Source organism: Phacochoerus africanus, chromosome 1 (genome assembly GCF_016906955.1).
Source record: "Phacochoerus africanus isolate WHEZ1 chromosome 1, ROS_Pafr_v1, whole genome shotgun sequence".
In the NCBI taxonomy this organism is placed as follows: Eukaryota; Metazoa; Chordata; class Mammalia; order Artiodactyla; family Suidae; genus Phacochoerus; species Phacochoerus africanus.
This window is the reverse complement of record NC_062544.1, coordinates 201,521,683-201,536,791: the sequence shown is the minus strand read 5'-3', so window position 1 is coordinate 201,536,791 and position 15,109 is coordinate 201,521,683. Positions and strand designations below refer to the sequence as shown.

The window sequence follows — 15,109 nt, the reverse complement described above, 5'->3', positions numbered from 1 at the left end:
GTTTATTGTCTAAATTTTCTAAAATAGTTTGCATCCTATAATTCATAGTCAGGAAAAAAAATTAAAGGCAATTTCAAAGTGGGGATTTGCAATGAGATAAGTGGTAGTATATTTTCTTCTTTCCACATAAAAATGTCTTATAGGAATATAGAATAAACTGAAGGTATAAAATGAATACATAAAAGACTGGAAGTAAATATGATAAAATCCCTATTGTGGTTTTCCTACATGGTAGGATTATAAATGATTTATATTTACTTCTTTGTACTTCATAACATATCTAGTCTATATTATGCCCTCTTCTCTTCCAAGTGTGTATGTGTGTGTGAATTCTAAGACTACCAAGTTTCTCTTGGAAGAAGTGGTGGCCACACCAGACTGGGAAGAAATTTGTGGCTTAAAAGTGGGTTTTTAATTTTTTTCTACTATATTAAATCTGGTTTTAACAAGAAAAACATGAGGCATGTGTCTCAAGGAGCAGTCATTTGCATATCCTCTCTGCTCAGAATGTGTGGTGGGCGATGCCTTAAGATTAAAAGAAGCTCAAGGCACAGGTAATAATTTTATAGCCTGGAGCAAGTGGAGCTGGCCTGAGTCAGAGGGGTTTAATAGCGTTTGTAAGGGCCTTGTATCACACAGTGTAAAACTTTCTGTGTTTGAGGGAGGAGGATTAGTGAGAAGGAGAGGAAATAGGAGCAGTTGAGTCTCTAAAAGGAAGTTGAGTTTCTAGAAATTTAGTGAAGAGGAAGTTGCCTGGTGTGAGAACTTGTAATCCTTTATGAATGACATTACAGTAAACTCAGGTGAGAGCCTGTGGTCTTTCACCAGGACCCAGAACGTATTTACGAAGAGTAAAAAGGTTAGAATCCATGGCACATTGTTTGGTGGAGGCCGGTGCTCTGCTCTGTTCGTTTGCCCAGTCGCTCAGATCCAAAGATGCTGTTCTTCCATGTTCAAGTAGAGGTTAAGAAAACATACAACCCTTGGGATTTCCCGTCGTGGTGCAGCAGAAACAAATCCGACTAGGAACCACGAGGTTGCTGGTTTGATCCCTGGCCTTGCTCAATGGATTAAGGATCTGGTGTTGCTGTGAACTGTGGTATAGATTGTAGACACAGCTTAGATCCCACGTTCCCATGGCTGTTGTGTAGGACCGAAGCTGTAGTTCTGATTCGACCTCTAGCCTGGGAATCTCCATATGCCACAGGTGCAGCCCTAAAAAGCCAAAAAAAAAAAGAAAAGAAAGAAAATATACAACCCTTTGCTCACATCATGCAGTAGAGAGGGCAGGAAGAGGTGGTGCTATGTGGGCATCAGCAGAGAGCTCTCTGTTCTTTGTTGTAGAAGTTGATGTGTTTTTATTTTTTTTAATTAATTAATTAATTTATTTATTTATTTTTGCTTTTTAGGGCCAAACTCACAGCATATGGAGGTTCCCAGGCTAGGGGTCAAACCAGAGCTATAGCTGCCGGCCTACACCACAGCCATAGCAACACCAGATCCAAGCCACGTCTGCGACCTACACCACAGCTCACAGCAGTGCTGGATCCTTAACCCACTGAACGGGGCCAGGAATTGAACCTGCAACCTCATGATTCCTAGTTGGATTCGTTTCCACTGCGCCACAACAGGAACTCCAGTTGATATGTTTTTTAAAAAAAGGACAAAACCAAAATCTTTTTGTTGTTATTTACCAGGTAACAGATACATATGCTATGTAGGTAGCAGGGGAATAAAATACCAAAACCCTAAGCAAAAGACTTTCCCGCTGAAACAACCCTACCTACCTATCATGTCCTAAGTGTTACAGGAATAATAGTTGGAACATTGGTCTCTAGAGTTAGCTTTTCCACTTAATGCTGGGTCTTTTTGCTGTTTGGGAGGTGCAGTCCACCTGGCTTACCTCTTTGGCATCTTCAATGGTGATAGAATATGGGGAGGGCTGGAGGAGGCAAGGAGGGAGGAAGAGGAGAGCTGGGGGAGATTCAGTGTGGCAAATGCCACCCTTATGGTGATTACACATAAATTCTTAGTAGCCCTATTCTTTGCCTCTATAGTTTACATATATCCTCCTCTGGGATGATTTTAAGTATAATTTTACCCATAGGAATAAAACTGTCCCATTAAATATAGAAATATGATACTCAGATTGTACTTTTCAGTAGGCCCCCAGGGTAGGGGAGTAAAAAGGAGAGCAGCCTATGTAAAGGGACTGGGGTTTTCATGCTTTAAAAAAACTCAGGGAGTTCCCTGGTGGCCTAGCAGTTAAGGGCTTGGTGCATTGTCACTGCTGTGGCTCAGGTTACTACTATAGCTCAGGTTCAGTCCCTGGCCCAGGAATTTGCACATGCCATGGGTGCAGCCAAAAACAAACAAACAAATAAACAAAAAACTCAGGGTGCTTCTTATATAGCTGGAATATAATGCCCATGATTTTATGAATTTCATTAATACAATATGCAAAAGGTATAATCAATAATTTTGCGTGTGTGTGTGTGTGTGTGTTTCTTATACTTAAAACCAGCCAATAGCCTTAGCCACCATTCTTTCGAAGCAGGGAAACAGGTTGATGTACCCACCCATGGCTCCTTATCTCTGTTCTGTTTCCCTTATTCACCTGATAGATAGTTCGCTTTTTGATTTCCAACAAGGCATTTGGTTTCCACAGAATGGGCCAAAGAGGATGAAGGATTCAGCCTTCTCAGCTGAACTACAACAAGCTTTGGCCATGATGGAGGATTTGATCAAGTCCTGTGAGTTGGCCGTGGACCTGGCAGCAGTCACTGGATGCCCGGTATGTTCCATAGCAAGTGCTTGGACATTTCAGCAAAAGGCAGGCACTGTACCCCAAAGGAAGGAGATGCCGAGCCCAAGTTAGAGAACTGATCTGTGGGAAAGAAATCTGACTCTGGGGAAAGTAACTTAAATCGGTCAGCAAACCCTAGTTATGAGATTCCAAGCAGCATCTCAGCATTTTTTGGAATCTTAGATGGTGGCCCTTGGGCTCCTGAATGTTGAAACTGACCCACACTCTGGAAAAGCATAAATTTAGAAGCCAGAACATATTGGTCAAGGGAAAGTGCTAAAGGAGTAATTTACTTCCTCACTCATGGCACCATTAAAATATTAAAAGATTTTCCTTTTTACTCATATTTTTACTGTGAAAAGTACTTTAAAAATGGTTCCTTTTTTTTTGTCTTTTTTTGCTATTTCTTGGGCTGCTCCTACGGCATATGGAGGTTCCCAGGCTAGGGGTCGAATTGGAGCTGTAGCCACCGGCCTACACCACAGCCACAGCAACGCCAGATCCGAGCCGTGTCTGCAACCTACACCACAGCTCACGGCAACGCCAGATCCTTAACCCACTGAACAAGGGCAGGTACCGAACCTGCAACCTCATGGTTCCTAGTTGGATTCGTTAACTACTGCGCCACGATGGGAACTCCTAAAAATGGTTCCTAATTGAAAGTCTAACCCCATTTTACATCACAGATCTCAGGAGAGGCCCTACAATCATATTATACCTCCCTTAATCCAGATGCTTAAAGAGAAAATGCCTAAGGAAGAAGTGCTTGGGGGTTGAGCCATCTCCACTCTGGCATTAGGGTTAATCCCAAGCGGGCTAGACCCAGGCATTCCAGGCAAACTATCCTCTATAACTGTGTGATTTCCATGGAACTGGGGCATAATTAACCTTCAGTTGGTTTTGCTTGGTAGGTACTCTAGATTTGGACACAGGTATATTTTCTGCCATTGTCATAGCAAATAACCCAAAGCTTGATGGCCTAGAATAGCCCAAATTGGAGTCCCCGTTGTGGCTCAGTGAGTCGAGAACCCGACATAGCCTCAGTGAGGATGTGGGTTCGACCCCTGGCCTTGTTCAGTGGGTTAAGGATCTGGTGTTGATGCAAGCTGTGGTGTAGGTAGGTCACAGATGTGGCTGCGATCTGGTGTTACTGTGGTTGTGGTGAAGGCCAGCAGCTGCAGCTCTGATTTGACCCCTAGCCTGGGAACTTCCATATGTACAGGTGCGTCCCTAAAAAGTAAAATAGTCCAACCAAGCTAAAATCAAGGTGTCTACCTTCTTTAGGAGAGAATCTCTTTCATTGTCTTTTCCAGTTTACAAAGACCACCTTCATTCCTTGGCTCATGGCCTCTTACTCCATCTTCAAAGAAAGCCAGCAGCAGTGTGTTGAGTTCTTCTTACATCACACCCCTCAGACTTTCTCTTCTGCTTCTCTTCCATTTTTAAGGACTCTTGTGATGACATGGAGTCCAAATTTTTAATCCATGATAATCTCCCCATCTCAGCGTCGACTGATTAACAACCTTAATTCATTTGTCCAGAAACCTGACATAGTCTTGGGTTCCAGGGATTAGGACTTGGACCTCTTTGGGAGGCTACTATTCTGTCTCCCACCCAGGGATCAAGCATTCGGAGAATCACATTTCAGAGAGATACTTTCCTTCTCTTTGTTTCCCTTTTTATTTATATCTAGATTTAACATATTGTTTATTGAGGTCTGGGTAGATGAAATGACCTTTCTTTTCTTTCCTTGTCAGAAATCAAAAACTGCAGGAGTTCCCTTCACGGCTCGGCGGTTAATGAACCCGACTAATATCCATGAGGGTGCGGGTTCGACCCCTGGCCTCGCTCAGTGGGTTAAGGATCCAGCGTTGCTGTGGGTGGTGTTGTAGCTCACAGATGTGGCTTGAATCCCGTGTTGCTATGGCTGTGGTGTAGGCCGGCAGCTGTAGCTCCAAATGGACCCCTAGTCTGGGAACCTCCATATGCCATGGGTGCGGCCCTAAAAAGACAAAAAAAAAGTGAAAGAAGTCAAACCATGCAAATTAGTTAGGAGAAGAAAAAAAAAAACCAACAACTGTGATCTTTTTATTTCCCTCCCTCCTCCCTCCTGGTATTCTGAGGCCAGCATCTCAGAAACAGCCCCATTGGGTTTGCTGAGATCTGGGCACCGATGCTGTTACTATCCCCTGGGACTCCAAAATGCTCTCTGCTTACTACTGATGCATGATTTAAGAGGATATTCATGAACCATGCGGTGTGTGGCAAAGGGGATTGTTTTCTTGATAATAACAGCTTATTTCTTTGGCTAAGGAAAGTCAAGAGAGCAGTTTGTTTCATCATTTGGGACATCTTTCTGTTCTTCTTTTTATCTTTGAACACATGTCAGCTACCCCTATTAGATAGCCATTTCCCTGAATCAAAAGGATGTCCTGGAACCTGTATGCAGCACAGGAAACTCCCAGCTATTATTCTGAGTGTAAGTAACATAGGAAGAGGAAGTTAGGAGAAGAATGATTAAAATGTGAATAAATACGAATCTACTATGATTTCCTTCCAGTCTGGCTTGCATGCAAATAAGATGAAGGGATTTGTAGAATTTTAAAGGTGGGTTTTGTTTTTGTTTTGTTTTACCTTTTTTTTTTTTTTAGGGCCACACCTACAGCAGCATATGGAAGTTCCCAGGCTAGGGGTCGAATTGGAGCTTCAGCTGCCGACCTACACCACAGCCACAGCAACACCAGATCTGAGCCACATCTGTGACCTACACCACAGCTCATAGCAATGCCAGATCCTTAACCCACTGAGTGAGGCCAGGGATCAAACCCACAACCTCATGGATACTAGTCGGGTTTATTAACCCCGAGCCATGAAGGCAACTCCCTAGAATTTTAAAGGTTTTTTTACATCAAATGCACAGAACTCCCCCCACCCCCGTGTCCTCAGAATTGCTCTGTTAACATATACTATGGTTTCTTTTCTTACTAAGACTTCAATTTGCTTTACGTGTAATACATTAGCTAATTTATCCTGTTTTATGTAATCCTATTGAACTGTGGAAGAGCAGGCATTGGACTTTGCATCTTTCTGATTCAGGAACAGGTCCATGGAAAGAAGAGTTAAGTCACCTCAAATCACATTGTCTTCAGCTGGGGCTACTTAGACCTTATCACTCACTATCCAGAGTGACATCCTCTCAGCATATTTTTTTTTTTTTTTTTAGAGCCGTACCCACAGCATATGCAGGATATAGAGGTTCCAAGGTAGGGATCAAATCAGAGCTGCAGCTGCTGGCCTACACCACAGCCACAGCAACGCAGGATCTGGGCCATGTCTGCGACCTACACCACAGCTCACAGCAGCGCTGGATCTTTAACCCACTGAGCAAGGCCAGGCATCGAACCCGTGTCCTCACAGATACTAGTCGGGTTCATTAACTGCTGAGCCACGATGGTAACTCCATGATAGTAAGTTGTTAGTTTACTAACAACTCAACTACTCTTAACTCAACTCTGATGATTCCGAGATTCTTTGCATCAGCTTTGTAGAACTTTATCACAAGGTGTTTAGTCGCATTCTGTAGGTAGAGATAGAACTAGAACGTGACCTCTTAGTTTCTCTACTTGACATCCAATATTAACCTGGTTTTGTAAAGTGAAGAAATTGAACTTGATGGGATGACTTCATAATTAAAAACCAGAAAAAATGTTTTCTTATATTTACATGTACATTTTCTCCCTGTTGTGTACACTCGGTTAGTTCCTGATTTAAGTCACAGAAGCCTAAAAAATTTTTTTTCCAGGAGTTCCCATTGTGGCTCAGTGGAAACAAATCTGACTAGCATCCATGAGGATGCAGGTTCCATCCCTGGCCTCGCTCAGTGGGTTAAGGTTAACAGTGAGCTGTGGTGTAGGTTGCAGATGCAGCTTGGATCTGGCGTGGCTGTGGCTATGGCCAGCAGCTACAGTACCAATTCAACCCCTAGCCTGGGAATCCCATATGCCACGTGTATGGCCCTAAAGAGAAAAAAAAAAAAAATCTGAAGAAAGTTTATTTTATAGCACATTGAGATATAGATTACTTCCCTCTCTACTAAAAACAAAAAAATAAAAAACAAACAAACAAAAAAAACCCTCTCTGTTCAATCCAGTGCATAAAATAGAGATGCCTTTAGAGTTCTTTTAAATCCTGACTTTCCAGGAACAATTTCTAAGGTTGAATAGTAAAAGTTGAGTGAAACATTTTTATTTTCTGAAACAGATTTGTTATTCAATAAGGGAATTATTTTTACTGCAAATTTATTATGGGCTAGGGCCAGGTATTTTATTTTCTATTTAGTTCTTCCTTTCCTCACCATAGTGTTGGCTTTAGAGATAAGGCTGAGTAAATAATCTGAATAAATCAATGGAATTTCCTTGCACTTCTTTCCACATTCACAACACCTATGTTAACGGTGATTGTGAGAAGCAAATGAGGATTACATCATAATTAAGGACACAGCACAGTGCCTGGCACCTGGTAGACGCTGAATAAACCCAGTCCTGATTTATTTGGGTCCTTAATCAGGCTGGAAAGGAAGGAACCCCTTCGCTTCTGGCAATTGTAATCACAGGCCCCTCTGTCCCACAGCTTATGCTTCTCATTTCTGGACCAGGCTTTGTGCTCATTCATTTATCCAGATGTTTCCTGCCTCTTTGTGCAAGAAGTATGTCACTTTATCTGTCGTTGCTAGGAATGAAAACCTGGGCACCCAAAAGTTTTCTTTCTGGAGACCAGCTTCCCTGCATTCCCCTCTCTTAGCCAGATTCCTCATTTGGTTGATATGGTCACATTTGAAATTCTTACCTCAGAGCTCTTACCTCCAAAATGTCTGCACATGAAAATGGTAGTGTTTACTAGACTATTTTGCCATCATTTCCCATGTAGGGGGTACTCTCTGAATTTTCATTTGCTTATTTGTTTAGGGAAGCCCCTGTGTTGTATCTCTGAGCTCAAACCCAGCTGGTTCATCAACACACCAAAGTGATGACTACACTATTACATCACTAGGGAAAAAACTGGTTGGAGGTATATTCATTTCCTAGAACTTCATAGCAAAGCACCCCAGATTGGGTGGCTAAAAAGCACAAAAATCTATTCTCTCACAGTTCTGGAGGCATGAGGTCCAAAGTCAAGGTGTTGGCAGGCCCATGCTCCCTCTGAAGGCTCTAGGAAAGAATCCTCCCTTGCTTCTCTTCGGGTTTCCTTTCACTTCTATGCCTGTTGTCATAACTGTTCTCTCTATGTGTGTGCCTCTATGTCTCTACCCTAATCCAGTAGGATCTCATTTTAAGTAAAGAACCTATTTCCAAGTAGAGTCACGTTCTGAGATCCCAGGTGAACTTGAGTTTTTTGGGAAATACTATTCAACCCAGTTCAAGGTCATCACTGACTTATCTTCCTCATAGTGTTGAACATTTAGCTTGGTGTCCCCCAAGGCACTCACTAAATACCAGTAAATGATTAAATACTTTCTAGGGCACAAATATATGCAGAAGATTGTGTACCTGATCTCTGGCCTTGGGGCCAACTACAATCCGACGGGAAAGAAAGGATACATACGGTTGAAAAGTCGGCCAGGGGTATTCCTTGGTCCTTCTCAGAGCACTCCCCCCACCCTCTTCCTTTTTGAGGTGGGGTGGCCTCCACATGTGTCCTGGATGACAGTTACATATGCACACCAGTCCTTCATCAGTACCATACAGGGCGTGTGCCCGCAGCCACCACAGGTTGGGCCGCAAGCATTGAGATGCCTGATCCCAGCACCGGCATGATCCTAAGAAAGTTTATGCAAGATGACCTGAACAATATGCAGCCCATCTGGTTCAGCTCAACTCAAATGACCCCGGGATTCCCTTCAGTGACCTCCAGTGATGACAGACTTATTGTAAAAGGCAACCACATAACCTCAGGAAGAGTCAGAACAATGGCAGAACTAGGATCATGGTTGTGGGAACTAGACAATCCCAGGATCCACAGCAACTCTGGGTCCTTGGCCTGAGAGGGAGTAGGGGTTCTCACCTGTGTGCTCTCCCTATGCATACCAGGTATGTCCTCTCCTCTCACTGCCCTCTGACTGGGCCATTCCCCCATCAATGTCTTTTCCTCTTCCTCATACTTTCTGGTGACTCACCTTCCTTGTTCTGCTTCCTTATCATTTATTCCACCTTGTCCCCTCTCATAAAGCATCATCTCACAGCTACAACTCCTGCTGCTCGCTGCTTCCTCCTCACTTCTCCTCAGTTCAGACGGGGATCAAATTGGCCATCTGGCACAGCTTCTTTACACCAGACCTCTGTGGTCAGGGGCTGGCCCATCTCTGAATTCCTATCCTTTGGTCAGTGACTTACCAAGGTTCAAACAGCCACGGCTGTGGGAGGGGTGTGAAATGCAGAGGTTGTAAAGGTGAAAACGTCATTGCCTTGGGTTGCCTCTTTGGCCTCTGCAGCCCATGGCCTTGGCAGACACCTTAATAACATCTGCCAGCCCTCTCCAGGTCATCAGAGAGTATATACCTGGACTTGTTCCCTGCTCCCCAATCCTTCTGGCCTCTTTTGGAATTGCTTTTAACATCTGTGCTATACAGTGATGCCTCCTCATTCACCAGATGTGTTATTAGAAACAGCTTTACCTGAAATCCATCTGTCTATCTATTCTGGGATGTAGTTATGGATGGGCTCAGTATTTAACCCAGTGACCTTTAGTGAGGACCCATGGGGGAAATTTCTCTTAGGTCTGATTAGCAGAATTGCCGTGCTTTTCCTAAACAACTGGTTTGGGTATGTCTTTGGACATAATGAATCATGTAACTCACCAGATGCCTCTGTTATGCCTGCTAGTAGGTCAGAGTTTAGTCTGCAGCAAGTTTGCATGGCATTATTGTATGGGTTTTATGTACAACCGATTTGTCTTACTTTTTTTAATCTCTCTTTTTTCTTCACCCTAATCCCCTTGGTTATTTTCTGTCTGTCTATAATATATATTTTATAAGATGTATCTAGTTTTTGGAGTTCCTGTCGTGGCTCAGTGGTTAATGAATCTGACTAGGAACCATGAGGTTGCGGGTTCGATCCCTGACCTTGCTCAGTGGGTTAAGGATCCGACATTGCCATGAGCTGTGGTGTAGGTTGCAGACGCAGCTCAGATCCCGTGTTGCTGTGGCTCTGGCATAGACCAGTGGCTGCAGCTCCAATTTGACCCCTAGCCTGGAACCTCCATATGCTGTGGAAGTGGCCCAAGAAATGGCAGACAAAAAAAAAAAAAAGATGTATCTAGTTTTTAAAGTGAAGTGGACTGTAAATAAATTTTTAAATATAAACTAATTACAGTTGTTCCTGTGGCAAAGAGTAGACATCCATTTTTGCCAGTTGCCTTGACTAAAACATATTTCCTACACTATATATGTCCGAAGAGTATAAATTGAATGGGTTTAAAGGAGAAAGCCATCACGGAGGGCTAGAGTGGTTACATCTGAGTGGGTACTGGAAGGGCATGGATAAAGTAAAAAACTTCTCATGAGTTCTCATGGACCCATCGTGCATCTGCTTGGAGTGTGGTCAAGCTGAGCTGTGCAACCTGCAGTAGGAACATCATGCTCTTAGGACAGAAGGCCTTATGACTGGGGCTCTTTATGCTTCAGTGAAGGCTTCATCTACCACATTTACCTGATGTAAATTTTACAAAGCAAAAAGAGAAAAGTAGCACTGAAAATATGCCACAGGCACCATAGAAATGACTAGAGTTTATTGCTCTAGAAGTTTTTATTTTAGACTTTCAGATACAGAGTCAATCATTTTTTAAAATGATATTCACAGTCCGTTCAATGTAAATAGTAAATCATAAAGTGCCTAAGTAATTGTACCTAGTGTACATAGCTCTAGTAATAACTATCAGAAATTGTAGGGATTTATCTCAACAAGACGTAACTCCAGGAAATATCCCCATCCTGGTCCTGTTCAAATAATGTTTCCCCTTGTTGTTTTGACTCCGGGAAATAAATTCTTGATTATCTACTTTAAGTGATATAATCTTTTGAAAATACTGGATAAAATACCACTTTCCTAGCTCATCTCACTCTGCAACCTTTAGAGAGAGCTCAGAGGAGACAGGGTCACCTCACTTGGACTTTAAACCAGACATGTGCTGGAGGGAAAGACATCATGGCATGTGCCCTCAAGTCAAAAAGATTAGACACAAATTTTATCATTGGGGATTATCTTTGCACTGTTCACTCACTCTGAAAAATGCAGAGTTGAATATAATTATCATTTCCATTACAGTTCTATGAAGATTAGGTCATACTAAGTTTTCTCCTTTCAGAACAAACCTCATGTGTCAGATTCTCATATGCCTGAAGCAGATGTTAGGATATGGATGAAACACATAGATTAGCAAAGATCCATAATGCAGCCAAGGTTCTGTCTCTCCTGAACATAATTAAAATATTGATTTCTTGCTCTTTTTAAGTAGGGTCTTGTATCAAAAACAAAGAGGGGGAGTTCCCATCATGGCTCAGTGAAAACAAATCATCCATGAGGACTCAGGTTCGATCCCCGGCCTTGCTCAGTGCGTTAAGGATCTGGCGTTGCTATGAGCTGTGGTGTAGGTCACAGAGGCGGCTCAGATCCCATGTTGCTGTGGCTGTGGTGAAGGCCAGCAGCAACAGTTCCGATTCAACCCCTAACCTGGGAACCTCCATATGCCGCAGGTGTAGCCCTGAAAATAAGACCCCCCAAAAAAAGGAGGAAAGGGAATTCTACTACCTAAAATTCATTACAAGACAAAAATATCAGAGCGCCATATCTTTAGTTCAAAATATTTCTAGCATGCTTTATGTTTAATAACTCATACAGCCAAGACTGTTTCTTTATAAAACTTCATGCTGCCATGCTCAGTGAAGCTCACAAAATTGTAGCTAGCCTGAGTGACACTTGTAAGATTCTCAACTTCAGTAAGCATGCTTTGTAATTTGAAAACAGACCCCTAAGAGTTCTGTCAGGCAATTTAACAGCTCCTTTTTGTGTGTTTCTGTTTCCCAAAGGATGACATCAGAAAACTGGGCAAGGTGTTGATGTATGGCTCTTTCAATGTCTGGGCAGTTCACAAGGATCGTTATAAGATGAAGGATTTAATTCGATTTAAGCCCAGCCAGAGGCAAATCTATCTGTTTGAAAGAGGAATCGTGTTTTGTAAGATACGAATGGAGCCCAGTGACCAGGGCCTATCTCCCCACTACATCTTTAAGAAGTCTTTGAAGGTAAAGAGGTCCTTTTGCACTTGGGAGTCAGCACAGCCCTGTGGAGAGAAATGTTGTTGTCCTTTTACAGATAAGGAGGCTGTAGCTTAGAGAGGTGAGGTTAACTTGCCAAATGCCATACACAGAGAACCCACACCCAGGCCTGATTTCAGAGTTAGGGCTTGTAATCAGTCGCTAGATAATAGCAGAGCTGGCACAGAGGTGCCCTTGTGCTGGGTAGAGAAAAGGGACCCTATGGCAGCCTGTCTGGACAAACTAATTAAAAGTACCCTCTTTCCTCCAAAGAGAGCAGTAAAGTCTTGGTGATTAGAGCGTGGGCTGGATTTCATCTTCCACGCCCTTCTCAATCACATACCTTTGCATGCAAAGCTAGGCAGCACCCTGACACTGGAGCCTGGGAACCCATGTCCACATCAAGCATTGCCTCTCACCTATGGAAGAAATACTTCATAGCTAGTGGTCTCTCTCCCTCTCGCTTCTCTCTCTCTCTCTCTCTCTCACACACACACACACACACACACACACACGTGATTAAAATTGTTAATTTATTCATAGTATTTTTTGTTATTTATGTTTCTTAATGGGTGTTAATTCAGATACTATTATGTAGAGATTTGTGAAATACTCAGGTATTAAAGAAGGGATGACGTTCTTGCTCAAAGGTTGAAGGCTACAGCTCTGCATATGGAAAGATATATTCTGCTGAAACAGACAAGCCAGATGACATCATGCCAGGCTGTGTTTTGTGCTCCTTGGAGCCGTTAACAGAGGACTGCAAAACACTTAGAAGGGAGATGGAAGAAGAGAGTGAGAAAAGGTAGAAAGGATTAGAATGGCTGATAGAGACAATTTTAAAATCAGAAAAGATGGTATAGAAATCTTTTCTCTTTCTGTACACTAGTTGATGTCACTTTCAATTCACCAACTCGGAAGAGGGAGCAGCAGAAAGTTTGAAATTGCCAACCAAAATGGACTTGAGAAATACATCCTGCAGGTAAAACTCATGCCCTTCCCATAAGTGTCCTCTACATTTTCCCTGCTGCATTCCTGTGACTCAACAAGTGTTTTTTATCTTATTCTAAAGGTCACGCAGAGAATAAAAGTCCTGTCTAATTAATACACCCGGTGATCTGATACTCATAGCATTTTCTTATCTGTAATTGCAGGCAGCTTCAAAAGAAATCAGAGATTGTTGGTTTTCAGAAATAAGTAAATTACTGATGGAACAACAAAACAATACTAAAGGTAGGGTTACCCTTGCTAACTTTAGTCTGGAGAGTTATACTTATTTCAGCTTTGTAGTGGGTATGCAGACTGGGGATATTAAAGAAAACGGTTTGCCTACAAGCACATTTTCATGGTACCTGGAAGCACCTGTGCTTGCTTTAGATGGAGGGTTTTGTGGCTGTGTGTGTCCCTTTTTAGTTGTGTTCTTCCCACATACCTAATTACCAAGATCAACTTTCTCAATCCAAAATCCCAAAGGCACCTAAGAAAAATGTTAATGGAGATTTAAATGACCAACAATGCTTTCAGAAGCTATACTAGATTTTTAAGTTGAGATATAATTAATATCATACAATTCACTGGGGTTTTAGTCTTTTCACAAAGTTGTGTAACCATCACCTCTATCTAATTCCAGAACATTTTCATCACCCACCCCCACAAAAACTCTATATTCATTTGCAGTCATTCCCCATCTTCTCACTATCCCAGCCCCTGGCAACCACTAATCTTTCTCTCTATATAGATTTTCTTACTCTGGACATTTTATATAAAAGGAATCATATAAAATGTAACGTAGTGTTTTCTGTCTAGTTCTTTTCGCTGACCATAATTTATTCCATGTTCATCCATGCTGTAGCATGTATCAGTTTTTCATTACTTTTCATGGCTGAATCATAATGCATTGTGTGGATATACCATATTGTTTATCCATTCAACAGCTAATAGCTATTTGGGTTGTTTATGCTTTTTTGGATATTGTGAATAATGCTGCTTTGGAAACTTGTGTGCAAGTTTTTGTGTAAACCTATGTTTCCAGTGCTCTAGGTATATATAGAGAGGGAGAGCCCATGAATGGGATAGTGACCTTATAAGTGCCACAGGAGAACTTGCTTCCTCTCTCTGCTCTCTGCTGTGTGAGGATACAATGAGAAGTCAACAATCTGCAGCTCAGAGGAAAGTCCTCACCAGAACTCAGCCATGCTGGTACCCTCATTTCAGACTTCCAAGCCCAGAACTGTGAGAAAAAAAATTTTTTTCATTTATAGGCCACCCATCTGTGGTACTTTGTAATAGCAGCCTGAATTAAGTCAGACTCCTGATGAAAATCAGTCGGCCATAAATATAGAATTCTTCATTGACAGTTTTTTCCTTTAAGCACTGTGAATGTCATCCCACCTTTCTGTGGCCTCCATAGTTTATAAGAAATCAGCTGTTTATCTTACTGAAGATTCTTTGCATGTGACAATTCTCTCTCTTTTTTTTTTTTTTTTGAAGGATAATTGACCTATGAAACTATATTAGTTTCAGGTGCACAGCATAGTGGTTCAAGATTGCTATATATTACAAAATGATCACCACAGTAATTCCATTTTCTCTCTGTCACCAAAGTTATTGCAGTATTATTGACTGTATTCCCCATGCTGCACATTTTCATCCTTGGGACTCATTTGTTTTGTAACTATACGTTTGAACCTCTTAATCTTCCTCACCTAATTCTTTCCTCCCCCAATCCCACTCCCCTCAGGCAACCACATCTTTGTTCTCTGTATCTATAACTCTGTTTCCATTTTGTTACTTTTGTTCATTTGGTTTGTTTTTGTTTTTTAGATTCTACATATAAGTCAAATCACAATATTTATCTTTCTCTTTCTGACTTATTCTACTTAGCATAATACCCTCTAGATCCACCCATGTTGTCACAAGTGACAAGATTTCATTTCATTTCATTATGGCTGAGTAAAATCCCATTATATGCATAAACCACATCTTTATTCATTTAT

General features: G+C 41.9%; 1 protein-coding gene across 2 annotated transcripts in view; it reads left to right on the top strand.

The window, feature by feature from the left end:
• The window catches only part of MCF2L2 (MCF.2 cell line derived transforming sequence-like 2), a 252,449-nt gene that overhangs the window by 205,000 nt on the left and 32,340 nt on the right, over positions 1-15,109 (top strand). For both annotated transcript variants that reach the window (XR_007135864.1, XM_047787395.1), the window contains exons 22-25: positions 2,669-2,794; positions 11,886-12,101; positions 13,003-13,095; positions 13,268-13,346. Coding sequence is in view for 1 of the 2 variants with exons in the window: in XM_047787395.1 (XP_047643351.1) it covers positions 2,669-2,794; positions 11,886-12,101; positions 13,003-13,095; positions 13,268-13,346 (514 nt within the window). In the remaining variant the exon portion in view is untranslated. The remainder of the gene's footprint in view (positions 1-2,668; positions 2,795-11,885; positions 12,102-13,002; positions 13,096-13,267; positions 13,347-15,109) is intronic.